At 42.2% G+C, this 17,305-nt stretch overlaps 1 protein-coding gene across 1 annotated transcript in view; it reads left to right on the forward strand.

Annotated features, from left to right (window-relative positions):
- Window positions 1-2,812: 2,812 nt before the first annotated feature.
- The window catches only part of LOC137323423 (activin receptor type-1B), a 52,471-nt gene continuing 37,978 nt past the window's right edge, over window positions 2,813-17,305 (forward strand). The window contains exons 1-3 of the mRNA XM_067986897.1: window positions 2,813-2,861; window positions 3,710-3,955; window positions 13,131-13,364. Of these exons, the coding sequence (XP_067842998.1) occupies window positions 2,813-2,861; window positions 3,710-3,955; window positions 13,131-13,364 (529 nt within the window). The remainder of the gene's footprint in view (window positions 2,862-3,709; window positions 3,956-13,130; window positions 13,365-17,305) is intronic.

Raw genomic sequence — 17,305 nt, forward strand, 5'->3', positions numbered from 1 at the left:
GAGGATCACAATGAAGACCCACAGCTGATGCCACCCATTGTGTCACTGCAGAGTGGGTGTAGGTGTATTTGCAGGGCTCTTCTGTGCAGACGACTGAGAGACAGGTAAGAAGATGGTGCTCGGGCCAGCTGGGAGCAGCTCGGCATGAAGGAGGCCGCAGATGTCCACGACTACATGTCGAGTGACTCTGAGCCTCCGTGTGCACTGCTGCTCAGAGAGGTCCAGGAAGCTGAGCCTCGGTCTGTGGACCCTGTGGCGAGGGTAGTGCCCTCTGCGACGCATCTCTCTCTGCGGTTGCCCTCCCTCCTGCTGTGCAGGTGGATGTGTTACAGCACTGTGTTGTGGAGCTCCACGTGTCAGAGGTAGATGGCGAGGCTGGTGATGCTGTTTGCCCTCCGAGGAGGTCATGACTGCAGCTACAGCGGCCCCCATCCGGAAGATGTACATTTGAGGGGGTCCGCAAGGTAGGTACATTTGTTTGGGCACCGGGGTAAGTGTGCAAGTTGGTGAATTTTGTTGCTAGGAGGAGGGTGGTGGAGGCCAAACTTTGTCCAAAGTGACAGAGTGGCCTCCTGTAATGAGTGAGGGTCTACCCCCCACCCCCCGCCCCCACCTGTCAAATGGACCTTTGCAGCTGCCACAGGCTGATGGCTGCAACATGTCCATTTGAACTGGGAGTGTTTCCTAAACGACCTGAAATACCAAAATAAATACCTTAAGTGGCACCCTGCCGGCTTTAATTGCCGGCGGGAGTCCCACATGCGGGTGCTGCACGCGCATGTCAGCGTGTCGGTGGGGAACCCAGAAATGGGGCGGGTTGGAGCCGGGCTCCCGACCAGTCCCGGGAATCCCCGATTTCCGTAGCCCCCCCCCCCGCCAGGAACGCACCCAATCGCGGGTGCTAAAATAGAGCCCTTGATCTTAATACATATTGTACATAAGACAATCTAATTGGCAAGGTTGTATTTTATTTGTTTGTTAACAAAAAGGGTCTGGATGTTTCAGCACACTTTTAGAAGATGAACCATATTACTGACCATTTTATGAGAGTAAAATTGGGAGTATTTGATTCTCAACAGAACCTCCAAGATTGTTTTCAGCCTTATGCTCACTACCATCTACTTGTTATTTACAATATGTATGGATTTTAAAAAATTGTTTACCATTATGCAGCAACTGTGGTTAGACAACATAAGTACGTATAGTGGCTGCGTTCGTGCTAACGCAATTTGTCAGCTATATGTGTTGGGCGATTTATATGAATTTAGTTATGTACAACATTTATGTTTGCCCAAACTATTAAATGTAAAGGTTCTACTGTACTTGCAAATTCACTTTCATATTTCAAGGCATGCTACAGTGCTTTAATAGCTTAAATACCTTTCCACTTCGAGTGAATTAAGCATACAAAGTAATTGCACCTTCAAGAGGTACAAACTACTCACTGCACATGTTCATTACTGCAGTCAGTGCAAGCTGTAACTCTACTCTTGTTAGAGGTAATTAAGTATAATAGGTAATTGCAACGTAACAAGATGTGAGTTATTCACTAAACACCTGTTTCTGCCCAAAATGGCCAATGCGCCATAAGCGGCGACTTTGTAATTGACCGTAATGATAATGACAAATGGTTTGCCTTATTTACCTGAATTAAATGTGGGTGGTTTAAGTGTTGGGGACTGTAATTAGATGTAGTTGAAAAGATAATGGGCCAGAACTTGCACAGAGCAACGTGGCAACGGTCGCTGCGGCTCCTGTGAATTAAATTTATGAATGTACTTACTGCGGGCTCTGTGGCATCGACTTGCGTGATTTTGAGCTTTTAAAGAATTGTGTGCAATCAACCTAGCCTCTGAACAGGGTAAGTTGATGCGCATGGAAATGTCTTTAAGAATAGAAGACACACCCGCAAAATCTGTCAGGAAGAGAAGTCACGCCCACAAGCAGACAAGCAGACTTCATTCATTTTAAGTTAGTATTCTGGAAGTCATTGTAAATGAAAAAATTAAATTTTTTAAATTAAAAAGCCAAAGAAATAATTGAATTAAATTAAAGAGACAGAAGTGAAAAGTAAAAGAAATTTTTTTTTTTCATTTAAAAAAAATTTTCTTTTAATCACCGAAAACAATTAAAATAAGGAGTAATATGAAAATCCATATTTTTAAAATTCAATTTTTAGTTGTTTTGCAGTCAATAAGACTAACTGCGCTTTTAAAACTTAGTTTAGACCTGGTATTTTTAAGCATACCTTTTGGTGGTGTAATTAGTTACTTTCTAGCTGGGCAGATGAGCAAATTTGCAATATTTAAAATTGATTTCTCTGATTGCAGTGTGCGATGGCCCTTTAATTCGCAGCTGTCAAATCACTGACGAACCAGTAGGAGCAAGTTCACGATTTCTGCGTTTCAGTGTGCTTGTGCAAACACGGGAACTTGCTTCTTCGATTCTCCATTAAAAACGGAGAGTGCTGTTCAGCTCCTCTGTTCTTTCGGGAGCAATTTCTGGCTCAATAATTATATCTATAGGTGGACTAAGACCTGAAGGACACTGAGTATGGAACCATATAACTTGGTAACATCGTAATGTTTCGGGTAGGAAACGACCATAAGCTGATTTATTTGTCCCCCCTTGTGCTCCAGGAACACCCGAATGAGAAGCTCAGTGCATTGGAAATGTGGATAATGACCCATAACACCGGGTCTCTGCCCTTGAACTTTCTGCTGTTTTTATTTCTGAAGGTCCACATTGTTGCACAAGGGGCAAGTGCAGATATTTTAAATAAAGTCCTTTTGGCCGTGTTTAAAGTGTCATGATGACCTGCAACCCAATTTCCAGGTTTTTACAACGGTCGCAGATTGTGTGTAAGCTGTCCACATAGAATGTTTTAGGCACTTTGAAGCATGAGTCAGCCATAATTTTGAGATGGAGAAAGTTTAAAATTACTTAACTAACTTCATCTTGGTTTTGCTGATCAAACCTTTGGAGGGATTATGTCTCTTGAAATTTTTAGCAGTTGTGAAGGGCACCTGTCAAAGCTGCATGATGGGGTGGAGAGGGTCCTTTTTGGAATCTGTCTTTAGATGTATTATTTGGAGGAGGATGAGCAGGAACCTCTTTTGGATGTACATGGGGCGAGACAGCACCAGCGAAGGAGAGCACCAGCTCAGCTATCCAGCTGAATGGGTACATAGACCCTGATGGAATTCTTGAAGCTAAAGTGGAAAAACTTTAACACCAGAGAATCCGGTTTAACAGGGAGGTGGTGAGTGTTGTCACTTGCTGGGAGAGATCCTGCAACCACTTTTGTGAGCCACACTATGCCAATCAACAACACCATGGCACCCAATTTCAGTACCACTGGGCGGCTTTAGGGGGCCATCAAAGGTGAAAAGTTAGTGCACCATCCAGTTCCACATTTTAAGATTTATGTAAGTCAGATGTTCTTACCTAACCTTTAATTGAAGGTCACAATCTCAACCAGTAACTTGCTTCATGGTGAGTGGGGGTGGAGGTGTTAAAGAGAAATTTCCCCCCCTAATTAGCCTTGGGTTTTTATATGGTTTTTCGCTTTTCCCAGGAAATTACATGATCCTGGGTGAGTAGGGAATGTCTTACGGCATCACAACTGTGTGGGACAGGCTGAATGGACCATGTGGTCTTTTCCTGGTCAGCGTCACATTCTAACGCTGGTTAATTTTCATTATTTTAGGCCTGAAATGTTTCTGCATCACCTGTGTGAGTAAAAACTACACTTGCGAGACAGATGGAGTTTGCTTAGCTTCTGCCACTCTTGCTGGTGGGATAGTAGAACAGTGGAAGACCTGTGTCCGGCTCCGGGAAATGATTCCACCAGGGAAACCCTTTTCCTGTGCCAATTCAAAAAATGTGTCCAAAACATTCTGCTGTGACACTGACTATTGTAACAGTATTGATGTACAGCTGCCATTACCCAAAGGTAAGAATTAGAGCTTCTGATAATTTTATTACATCTTGATCCAGAATTTGAAAGTCATTTTGAATTAATGTTAATTTGCATGATTGAAACAAATATCTTGTGTTGTTTTTGGTTGTAATTATAGGCTACAGATGCTAATTAATATTATTTTGCTGTAAATGATTTCAGTATGTAATCTGATTTGTTTTTGATTTTTTTTTATAATCAGTTGTATGTCTGATATTTTATTTTTGTTAAGTTTGCTGTTTGTAAATCACTGGATTCTATAAAGGTGTCAGTAGCTATTTATAAAACCCATGTAATTATGATTTTATACTTGAGTTTGTATTAATGACAAATCTTTTTTCAAACTGTTTTGCTTATAGATGTGCCATATTTTTGTGCAATTTTACAAGCTGTTTTCTATGGTCAGTTTTCATGAGTTATTAAACACCATGTCGGTTTGCACTGAACATCTTTAAACATAGAGAGCTACAGCAAGAGCATTGGATGATGATGAAGGGGAATGCGCTGGGAGAGTGCTTTGGTTAGAGGAGGAAGGAGAATTCCAATGCTAACCGATTGGGACTAGAGAGAGAAGGTGTAGACACATTGCCCTAAAAATTGCCTTGAGGGTGTCCTCAAAGTGGAGTCAGTAGCCAAATGAAACTGGGATACTAAATGGCTAAAACTGTGGGTGCTTTTAAAAACAAGACATTGTCACAGAAATTAGAGCAGCATATGCTATCAAGGCCACTGAGCCAGAGATAGCTCCCTAACTGAAAATAAAATATCAGTTATTTGTACTGAGAGACTGAGAAGTTAGGTGAAATAAATCGCCACTACAGCAACCTCAGGTCACCAGAGTTACAAACATGGCTGAGGTGATCGACACCAAAAGAGATGAACTCTTCTAATACACATCACTCAGATTGATCAATTGAATGGAAGGATGTGTCTTTGAAAATCAGTGATCTGTAAGAGAGGGTGCTTTGACACAAATTCATGCTTTTCTTCTTTGCAATTTTTGTTCTTGTTTTTTTAGTAGTCTTTACCTAGTGTAGTCTTTACCTGATGTATGTAGAAGGGTGTCACTGTAAAAAGGCAAAAATGTATTTCTGACAGAGAGAGGGAGAAGTTACAGAAGTCAGATTGTATAATTACACCAGCCAGACATAAATAATAACAACAACAACAATTTGCCTTTATATAGTGCCTTTAACATAGTAAAGCTTCACAAGAGCGTTGTCAAACAAAATCTCACACCGAGCCATATAAGGAGGTATCAGGACAGGTGGCCGTAGCTTGGTCAAAGAGGTACATTTTAAGGAGCGTCTTAAAGGAGGAGAGTGAGGTAGAGAAGCAAAGAGGTTTAGGGAGGGAATTCCAAAGCTTAGGGCCCAGGCTGCTGAAGGCACGGCCATCAATGGTGGAGTGATTAAAATCGGGGATTGCCAAGAGGCAAGAATCGGAGGAGCACAGAGATCTCTGAGGGTTGTAGGGCTGGAGGAGGTTACAGAGATAGGGAAGGGCGAGGCCATGGAGCGATTTGAAAACAAGGATGAAAATTTTAAAATCGAGGTGTTCCTGGACTGGGAGCCAATGTTGGTCAGCGAGCTCAGGGATGATGGGCGAATGAGACTTGGTGTGAGTTAGGATACGGGCAGCAGAGTTTTGGATGAGTTCAAGTTTATGGAGGTTGGAAGATGGGAGGCCAGCCAGGAGAGCATTGGAATAGTTGAGTCTAGAGGTAACAAAAGCAGGGATGGGGGTTTCAGCAGCAGATGAGCTGAGGCAGGGGTGGAGACTGGCGATGTTACAGAGGTGGAACTAGGCGTTCTTGGTGATGGAGCGGATATGTGGTCGGAAGCTCATCTTAGGGTCAAATAGGAGGCCAAGGTTGCGAACGATCTGGTTCAGCCTCAGACAGTGGCCAGGGAGAGGGATGGAGTCAGTGGCTAGGGAACGGAGTTTGCAGCAGTAACCAAAGACAACGGTTTTGGTCTTCCCAATATTTAGTTGGAGGAAATTTTTGCTCATGTCGGACAAGCAATGTGATAAATGAGAGACAGTGGATGGGACAAGGGAGATGGTTGTGAGGTGGAGCTGGGTGTCATCAGTGTACATGTGTCACTTAGTAGTGCAAGTTTTCCTGTCATCAAGGGAGGTGAGATTTAAGCAAGCTAGTCTGGATACAGTTACCAGCACGTAAGGAGCAGAGGATTCGAGAGGAACGGATAACACCTCTGCAGAAGCAGGTTTAACACCTGCACCCCGGAAGCCAGCACCATCATCTCAAGGGATGGCAACACTTGTACCAGCTTGAATGAGGGAGAGTGGAAGATGTGTACCAGCTTGAACTAGATTGGAGAAGAGCGTCAGGATGAACTGGAAAGGTTGGAGGAGGACAGTGGGCATTAAATTCGGGAGCACCTATTTTTGAGTGCCCTAATATAGACGACGCTGCGAGAAGAGGCAGAGCAAGGTAAGTGCTCCAAGTTTGTGAGTGGTCAGGAGTTTTTGTGCTTGGTATCGCAGAGGTTGGGGAGGGATTAGGGGCCTCGGACTGGAACGGGGATTGGACTTTAGATCGGGAGCCTCAGGAAGAAATCGAGGGGATGGATCGTGGAGGGATTGTGGGTCCAGGGGGCCTGGAAGTTGGGGCCGGTAGGGGGTAGAGACATCGAGGTCGGGGTGGGAGCCAGAGCCTGGAGGTCGTGGCCCTCTGGACCAGGAGTGGCGGCGATCGGGCTAGTGATTGTGGTGAGTACTTACCTTTTTATTTATGCTATGGTTAGGGTTGTCAGTCAGCACTGGCGAACCAATGTTGGAGCGCGTACCTGGAGTAGGCGTTAGGTCCCTTATTTGCATATGCAAAGGGACTAACGTTTACTTCAGGTATGAGTAAAGGATGCCTCTTGTTTGTCCTTACCCAATATAGCGGTCGGCACACTTTCGGACAGAAGTTTTCGCTTCCTGCCAGCCATTTTGGAACCTTAGGAGACTGAATCGTGCCTGAAAAAATGGGCACTAGAATCATAAAAAATTTATGGCACAGAAGGAGGGCATTCCGTGCCGGCCGAAAACGAGCCACTTAGCCTAATCCCACTTGGTCCGTAGTCTTGTAGGTTACGTCACTTCAGGTGCATATCCAGGTACTTTTTAAATGAGTTGAGAGTTTCTGCCTCTACCACCTTTAAGGCAATGAGTTCCAGACCTCCACCACCCTCTGGGTGAAAAAAAATTTCCTTAGCTCCCCTCTAATCCTTCTACCAATTACTTTAAATCTATTCCCCCTGGTTATTGACCCCTCTGCTAAGGGAAATAAGTCCTCCATATCCACTCTATCTAAGCCCCTCATAATTTTGTACACCTCAATTAAATCAACCCTCAGCCTCATCTGTTCCAAAGAGAACAACCCCAGCCTATCCAATCTTCCCTCATAGCTAAAATTCTCCAGTCCTGGCAACATCCTCGTAAATCTCGTCTGTACCCTCTCTAGTGCAATTTCATCCTTCCTGTAATGAGGTGACCAGAACTGTATGCAGTACTCAAGCTGTGGTCTAACTAGTGTTTTATACAGTTCCAGCATAAACTCCCTGCTCTTATATTCTATGCCTCGGCTAATAAAGGAAAGTATTTCATATGCCTTCTTAACCACCTCACCTACCTGTCCTGCTACCTTCAGGGATCTGTGCACTCCAAGGTCCCTCACTTCCTCTACATCTCTCAGTATCCTCCCATTTATTGTGTATTCCTTTGCCTTGTTTGTCCTCCCCAAATGCATTACCTCACTTCTTTGGATTGAATTCCATTTGCCACTTTTCTCCCCACCTGACCAGTCCATTGATATCTTCCTACAGTGGACAGATTTCCTCCTCACTATCAACCACGCGGCAAATTTTTGTATCATCTGCAAACTTCTTAATCATGCCCCCTAAATTAAGTCCAAATCATTCATATATAGCACAAAAAGCAAGGGACCTAATACTGATCCCTGCGGAACACCACTGGAAACAGTGGCAGGAAACAAAGGGTAACGGTCGATAGGTGTCGACCATTACCCTTTGTTTCCTGCCACTGAACCAATTTTGGATCCAACTTGCCACTTTCCCTTGGTTCCCATGCATATGTACTTTTTTGACCAGTCTGCTATGTGAGATCTTGTCAAAAGCCTTCCTAAAATCCCTGTAGATCACATCAATTACGCTACCCTCATCGAATCCTCCTTGTTACTTCCTCAAAAAATTCAATCAAGTTAGTCAGACACGACCTTCCTTTAACAAATCCATGCTGACTGTCCTTGATTACTCTGTGCCTTTCTATGTGACGGTTTATCCTGTCCCTCAGAATTGATTGCAATAATTTGCCCACCACCGAGGTTAGACTGACTGGCTTGTAATTACTCAGTCTATTCCTCGGTCCCTTTTTAAACAATGGTACAACATTAGCAGTTCTCCAATCCACGCCTGTAGTTGGGGAGGATCGGAAAATGATGGTCGGAGCCTCCGCTATTTCCTCCCTTGCTTCTCTTAACGACCTGGGATACATTTCATCCGGGCCTGGTGATTTATCTACTTTCAAAGATGCTAATCCCCTTAATACTTCCTCTCTCATTATGTTTATCCCATCCAATATTTCACATTCCTCCTCCTTAACTACAATCTCTGCATCGTCCCTCTCTCTTGTGAAGACAGACGCAAAGTATTCATTAAGAACCATACCAACATCTTCCGTCTCCACACATAGGTTACCTCTTTGGTCTCTAATAGGCCTTACTCTTTCCTTAGTTATCCTCTTGCTCTTAATGTATTTATAAAGCATCCTTGGGTTTTCCTTGATTTTACTTGCCAATATTTTCTCATGCCCTCTCTTTGCTTTCCTAATTTCCTTTTTAATTTCACCTCTGCACTTTCTATACTCCGCTAGGCTTTCGGTAGTATTGAGTTGTTGGTGTCTGACATAAGCTTTCCTTTACGCAGCCCAATTTAACCCCCAGTGTCTCTGAAAAGTTGGGAAGTTGAATCCATACAGTGTCTTTGTGAATTGAGTCTGGAGGGCCATACAGTGCAATTGTGAACTGGGGAGGGGGTTTTCTGGATATGGGAGAGTGATTAGGGTAACTTTTGGGTAAGTGTTTGTTGAAAAACCAAATGTCACTTTCAGATTAAAAATCTATTCTGAAATAAAGAAGTGCTTAAAATTAATCAAGACTGAATCATTTTTTAATATAAAAATTTGAAATTTTCCATTTAAGCCTAGTGAAAAGATCTTCATTGACAAAGGTAGATGTAGGAGTTAATATTTCTTGGGTCATGCCCAGGGAACACCTATTGCTTGGCTGCAATGGTGTTGACCCGGGACTTATGGGGATTTGTCTGAAGCAGGGCCTGTGCCCGCAATAGGCATGGAGCAAGAGCTGCTATGAGCCTGGAGGGGTGTTACTTTTGATGTGCAGGAAGACTGCCCAGACCCCTGAAAAAGCTGACAATGGGCCTTGTGTTTGAACCCCCGTCAGGCTGGAGGCTCTGAATGGGCTATTCACCAAGCTAAAGAAAGCCCAAAAAGATAAGTGGCCACCTTTTTGTTGCAGGGACCCTTTGGATCCTCGAGTCTGAAGACCTTCTGGTTGCTGTTCTCCAACAGCAGCCAGAAAGTCCCAAGGCAAACGACCAGCTGCCTGCAATTGGGCTTCTGTTTTTGCCCCTGTTCTCTGGTGCAAGGTTTTACCAGTGTTTGAGGCTGCCCCGGGAGTGTGACTGGGTCAGGTTCATTTTATGGTGGACCAAATTTGGGCGCTTTGAAGCTTGTACAGGCGAAATGCATTTTGGGTGCAATCTGCCTGTTCCAAGACCTGGGCAAGAGGGAACCAGGAAAATTGGCCCCATAATTGTTGCAAAGTTATTCAGTCAAGCTTTTATTAACGAGGTTAATCAAGTAATGGGAAGTGCAACTCTTTGGTAAGGCTACATTTAAAATATTTGCTGTTTTGAGTACCTTACCTTCACAGTGATAATGATGCATTGGAGACAGTTCAGGGAAGAAATACGAGGATGATTGGGGACTCAGGGTGATAAGTTATGAAAAAAGACTGAGCTGGTTTTTCTGGGAGAAACAAACATTGAGTATATGATCCAGATATTTAAAATGATGAGTAGCATAGATAATGTAGATAAATTAGTTAACTGGAAAACACCAGGAGGAAATTAACAAGCTTTTAAGTACAACTAGAGTAAACCATTTTCATATTCTTACTGAATGTGAAATAGGCTCAGCAATTGCAGTTAATTTTATGCCAATTAACTCCTTTTTTTAAAAAAATGAATAAATATCTAATATGGATGGATGCAAGTGATCAAATGCTTTTGGCACTTGATGGTTATTTTACTGCTGGGACTGTGGAACAGATTGAAGGTGAATAGTATGGGTTGTAAATTTTAGTTAATACTGCCAACTTTTTTTTGAAGCAAAATTTGCCTTCCTGATGGTTTTATCTATAGTTAGTTGAATTGGATAGAATCTACGATAGCATAAATTCTCCATGGCCTATCAAAGGTTTGGATTTTTCTTGTAGTAATATGAGTTATTGATCTTAGCAATGCTGTTGCTGAAGTGTAGAATGATGGTAAAATCCCTCCTGTTGGCCAGAACACCACATGAAGGTTACCTGCCTGAGCCTAGTTGTAGAACGCTGTGTGAAACATGGTGCTGGTATGAGAAAACAATGTGCAAAATCAGAGTAGGAATAATAAGTTATAAGGAAGAAATGCCTTCCCGTTAATCTACTGGTCTTTGAAGCACAGCAAGTATTTACATTTTTGTAGCTCAATTTGAAATACCTACAGCTGCACTAAAGTTATGTTAAATCCTGCCTGGAGATGGTACAAGTTAAAGAATGTGATTGTGGTAATTATATCTTCACTGATCAAAATTATGCATCAATTATTGCTATGGGAAGCAGGTTTCAGAGAACTAAACCACATGGGGGCACTCAAGGTTCTTGAAGATAATTTTAAAATTAATTGAAATAAGTTTTATTAATATTGCCATTATTCAAAAACATAATGTAAATTATGAAAATGCATCATCATGTCACTTGCACATGGTCATTGTACTTCATTAGCTGTGAAGTGCTTTGGAATATCTTAAGGTCTTAAAAGGCACTATATCAATGCAATTCCTTTCTCTTTTTTTCATATTATGTTCACATGTAGTTCACAGTTTGAGGTTACTGGTAAACTTTTTATATTTCAAAGTTTTATAATTTTTCTTCAGCAAAACCAGTATGCTATAATGTGTTTGTTTTAAAATTTAATGTTGTGGAAATCTTATTTGGTGTGCTTTTGAAGCTATATTTTTAAAATTTTAATAGTTACTTTTCTGCCTTGTTGGCTCTGAAATATTACTGTGCTGTGAGAAGAAAGCTGGCAACCATCCTCATTTTTGTAAATTGTGGTTAAACGGCCGCTTAAGTCTCCAATGTGGTGGGCAGGAAGCGCACACTCATTATGAGCCGAAAGTTTGCTGCCCACCATTTTGATATAGGCAAAAAACTAGGCATCCAGAGCCTCCACCTGAAATGGGTGTTATGCCCTTTGCATGTGCAAATGAGCGGCCTAATGCCTGTTTGAGACCCCCATCTGCAATATTGGGTTGGTCTACATGCGGCCTAACTGGCCTTCTTAAAGGGACCGCTACAGGCCGGCATCAAAATGGTAAGATTTTAAAATATACTTAACCGATTGTGGAGCCAGGAGGAACAGAAGTGTTCCTCCTGGCTCCACAGTCAAACCACGCGGGCCGCTGCCGGCCACCCTCCCTATCCCGGCCACCGTCTTCCCCCCCACCTTCACGGTCCCCTTTAAGGACTTGCCTGAGGATCGCTGCTGGCCTCACAGTGGCCCGATTTTTGAGGCGTCCTATTCAGCGAGCAGCCAATTAATTATCCCAAGGCTTGCCCTGAATCCCCACAGCTTTGAATTTAATTGATAACCTTTTGTGTGGAACTCTGGGTACACCGAGGGTGAAATTGGTCTTGGACGGTAGTACAAAACAAGCGATAGCAAATCAGAAGCCTGTTTTACAGCCCACATGATTTTCTATTCCACAAAGGGGTGTAAAATGGGTTGCCGATTCACTATTGCCTATTTGCACTCGTCCCCAAATCCAATTGCACCACAATGTCTTAGGGCCCTTCACAGTTCACTTGGGTTGTCACTTCCTCAAAAGTAGAGGTTGATCAGGCAGAATCTTTTCCTTCTGAATGCACATTGACTGCTAGTTACTAGGTTATTATTGTATAGATAAGCCTCAAGTTTATAGCTGATAATTGATTAGATTATTTTACACAGAATAAAAGCAAGACTATAGTAGCCTGTGTCTGTTTTGTCACTCTTTTTGAATATGGACACTGTTAGCCTGTTTTCAATCTTCTGCTACCTTTCCAATTTCTAGTCACTCCCTAATGATGATTGTCAGTGCCTCACACTCCTTCCTAGTCTCTCTGTGTTCTGGGATAAATGCTGCCTCTGCCAGATGATGGCACAGGCTCCATCTGCGACAAGCCACTTTTTCTTGCTTTTTGTAGTAGCCAACATGACTAAGATGTGTTGAGTAATGAACATTTTTAATAACACATGGACATTCCATTCTCCATATTTGCATCTCCATGCCTCTCTGTTCCTACCTGCCTGCAGATTGGAAGAGGAAGCTCCTCACCTGTTCAGGACTGTTAAACTGGCATAATTTATCATCATAACTATGTAACTTGGCTATTCCTACAATATACAGTTAGCATTTCAAAACGTGCATTAAATTGGTGTGCAGATAAGCTCTATCAGAGTGGTAAGGTACAGTTTGATGCCCACCATCTCAACTGCACTGTCAGGGTAATATGAGCAATGGAAGCTAAGGATTTACTCATGGGGTGGGAAATTGGAGGGCATGTCACGTGAACATGGAACAGTCTCACCCTCTACTTTACTGATAGTTGCAGAGATGAATGGAAGGGGTCTGGGTGAAGATCAGTTGGCCACTCTTTCCAGGAAATGGTGTGTTGTATAAAGGACCTACTCTGAGGAGATGTTTTGTTAATGGAGAAGGAATGGCTGATACCTTAAAGAATATATTTAATAAACTGATGTATGTGTTATTAAAAAAAACACTAAAATGTGCTTTCAATTTTCTCTCTTTATAGAAAACCATCTTAGTGAATCAAGCTGGGGACCCATGGAGCTGGCAGCTGTAATAACTGCACCTGTGGGTTTCTTATGCTTGGCTCTTTTGGTGACAGTGCATGCCTTCTGTAGACAACCGTGTGCACACATGAAAACAAAGAGGCATGATGATGAGGACCCTGGACGTAGCTATGTTACAGCAAGAAAAACACTGAAGGATCTTATCACCAATATGACTACAGGATCAGGCTCTGGTAAATTACATGGAGTCTATAGCTCAGAAACAGATCATTCGGCCCAACTTGTTTATTCCAATGTTTATGCTGCATAAGAGCCTCCTCCCACCCTCTTCATTTATCCTTCTATTCCTTTCTCCCTCGTGTGCTTATCTAGCTTCCCCTTAAATGCATCTATGCTATTTGCCTCAACTACTCCTTGTGGGTAATGCGTTCCACATTCTTATCACTCTTTGGGTAAAGAAGTTTCTCCTGAAATCCCTGTTGGATTTATTAGTGACTCTTATATTTATGACCTCTAGTCTTGGACTCCCCACAAGTGAAATCATTTTCTCTACTCTATCCTATCAAACCCTTTCATTATCTGAAAGACCTTTATCAGGTCACCCCGCAGCCGAAAGTACCCCAGCCTGTTAAGCCTTTCCTAATAAGTATTTCTTCTCAGTTTTGGTATCGTCCTTGTGAATCTTTTTTGCTCCTTCTCCAATGCCTCTATATCCTTTTATAGAAACTAGAACTGTGCACAGCACTCCAAGTGTGGTCTAACCAAGGTCCTTAACAAGTTTAACTTAACTTCTCTGCTTTTCAATTTTACCCTCTAGAAATGAACCCCAGTGTTGGTTTGCTTTTCTCATGGCCTCGTCGCTACATTTAGTGATTTGTGTATCTGTACCCCTAGATCCCTTTGCTCCTCTGCCCCATTTAGGCTCTTATTATCTCAGCCGTATGTGGCCTCCTTATTCTTCCTATCAAAATGCAGTACCTCACACCTATCCATATTGAAATTCATTTGCCAATTACATGCCCATTCTGCAAATTTATTAATGTCTTCCTGTATTTTGTCGCATTCTTCCTTTGTATTAACTACACCTCCCAACTTGGTGTCGTCCGCAAATTTTGAAATTGTACTACCAATTCTCGAGTCCAAATGTAATGTAAATTGTGAATAACAGTGGTCCCAGCACCAATCCCTGTAGAATACCACTTCCCACCTTTTGCCAGTCTAAGTAGCTACTCTTTACCCCTACTCTCTGTTTTCTGTTTGTAGCCAGCTTGCTATCCATTCTAGGTCAATAACAGGATAACAATTAGTAAGAAAGTTGTTATAATATGCATTAGAATCATCGTTAAGAAAATCCAAAGGAAATTATGGTTAACGAGTGAATTCTTTCTATTATTCAGTCTGTTGCTGGTGTAGCTGATTCCAATGCATTTACTTTTCCCAGTGGTGAAGAGCAAATGGAGGCCTCGACTGGAGGGAGGGGGTGCTCCCTAACTTGCCTAATTGGACAAGCCTTGTGTACTTCATATTTCATGGGGAGAAGATGTCCTGGAGGAAGAGAAAATGAAGGGGGTGAAGAGGAAGATTATGTGGAGAATAATAGTGACAAAGATGCATCTGAGAATAGTACTGCAGAAACCAGGGCTACATTTACAAAAAGATTTAACGTTGGATGGTGAGGCAGCTAAATGGTTATTTCTAGTAACCCAGGAAGAGCACTTTCTTCACAAATCACACTCTGCACAGCCTGTCACGTTTTAATTGATTTATTATGCTATTGTCCTTTTGGGCAATTGTTACAGCAGTGTGTTTTGAAATGAGGTTAGAGTGGTTTTACAGGATACACGCGGGCTCCACAGACCCTCTAGATCAAGTACTGGTAGCAGATTCTTGCTTTCATTCTCCAAGTCTTTACCTGTTAAGGAAAGCCAGTTACCCAAGATGCTTTTCTGAATCACTGGAGCAAGTGTCCAAACATATAGACGTCTTGGGGCACCAGGTTGGTGTACAAGCACAAATAGGTTGTTCATCTCCGAGCAGCTCGGTTGCAGTCTGGCTCGCCTACAGGGTTACTGAACTTCAAGCTTTAGTTGTAGATTAACCCCATTTGATTTGGCCTGAGAATAGAGTAGTCCTTAGGACTTGCCCAGCGTTTCATTTAGGTCAAGAGATTGTTGTATGTGCATTTTATCTGCCTCCATATCAGTTGGATAAGGATCATAGTGTCCATTGTGTAAATATACACAAGTGTTTGTTTTGATTTGGGTAATTTAGTGACTGATCTGTGATCTAACTCCAAATATCTGGCTTAGCCCCATATCCCTTAATACCTTTGGTTAACAAAAATCTATCAATCTCAGATTTAAAATTAACAATTGATCTGGCATCAACTGCCTTTTGCAGAAGAGAGTTCCAAATTTCTACCACCCTTTGCATGTAGAAAGTGTTTCCTAACTTCACTGCTGAAAGTCCTGGCTCTAATTTTTAGGCTATGTCCCCTAGCCCTAGACTCCCCAACCAGCAGAAAGAGTTTCTGTCTACTCTATCAGCTCCCCTTAATATCTTGAAAACTTTGATCATATCACCCCTTAATCTTCTAAATTCCAGGGATCACAACCCTAGTTTTTGTAATCTCTCCTCGTAATTTAACCCTCGGAGTCCAGGTATTATTCTAGTACATTTATGCTGCACTCCCTCCAAGGCCGATATGTCCTTCCTAAGGTGCGGTGCCCAGAGCTGAACACAGCACTCCAGGTGTGGTCTAACCAGGGCTTTGTATAGCTGTCGCATAACTTCTCCCCCCTTGTATTCTAGTCCTCTAGATATAAAGGCCAGCATTCCATTAGCCTTTATGATTATTTTCTGTACCTGTCCATGACATTTTAATGATCTATGTACGTGGACTCCTAAGTCTCTTTGGACCTCCACCATTTTGAACTTTTCTCCATTTATAAAATACTCTGATCTATCCTTTTGAGGTCCAAAGTGGATGACCTCACACTTGCCTACATTGAAATCCATTTGCCACAGTTTTGCCCATTCCATGAGCTTCATCTTTAGCTAACAGTCTCTTATGAGGGACTTTAACGAATGCCTTCTGGAGTCCATATAAACAACATCCATAGGCATTCCCCTGTCCACTACTTTAGTCACCTCTTCAAAACATTCAATCAGGCTTGTCAGGCACGACCTACCCTTTACAAATCCATGCTGGCTCTCTCTGATCAGCTGAAAATTTTCAAGGTGTTAAGCCACTCTATCCTTAATTACAGACTCTAGTTATTTCCCAACAACAGATGTTAGGCTAACTGGTCTATAATTCCCTGGTTTCCTTCTCTCACCTTTCTTAAATAGCGGAATGACGTGCAACTTTCCAATCTAAAGGAACGGTTCTTGAATCGAGAGAACTTTAGAAGATTATAGTTCGGGCATCTGGAATGTTCTCACCTACTTCCTTTAATATCCTGGGATGGAAACCATCTGGTCCTGGGGATTTGTCACTCTTTAGTGCCATTATTTTCTTCATTACTGTTAATTTGCTTATGTTAATTATGGTGAGTCCCCGTCCCTGATTCACAGTTAATTTCCTTGGGGTGTCCGGCATGCTATCCTCTTCCTCTACTGTAAATACTGACGCAAAGTAATTATTTACCATGTCCGCTGTTTCCTTATTTTCATTTACAATATCACCATTATCAATTTTTAGGGGCCCACATTGCTCTTGACCAGCTGCTTTTTCCTAATATAATTGTAAAAAATTTTTGTGTTGATTTTGATATCCTTTGCAGGTTTCTTTCCATACTCCCTTTTTGTAGGTCTTACTGTCTGTTTTGTCACCCTTTGATGTTCTTTGTATCTCTCCAGGGTCTGTGTGATTTTTTTGTTTTGCATTTTTGTATGCTTTTTCTTTCGCATTTTTGTATGCTTTTTCTTTCATTTTTATGTTGTCCCTTATCTCTTTTGTCATCCCATGGCTTTTTTTTGGCAAGTGGAGCTCTTGCCCCTTAAGGGTATAAACTTGTTCTGTATCACGTTAAATTCTTTTTTGAGCACCTCCCACTGATTTTCTGTCTTATTACCCATTAACAGAGTTGCCCAGTTTACTGTGTAAGGAATCTTACAACACCAGGTTATAGTCCAACAGTTTTATTTGAAAATCACAAGCTTTCGGAGGCAT

This window comes from Heptranchias perlo, chromosome 7 (assembly GCF_035084215.1).
Source record: "Heptranchias perlo isolate sHepPer1 chromosome 7, sHepPer1.hap1, whole genome shotgun sequence".
Lineage (NCBI taxonomy): Eukaryota > Metazoa > Chordata > Chondrichthyes > Hexanchiformes > Hexanchidae > Heptranchias > Heptranchias perlo.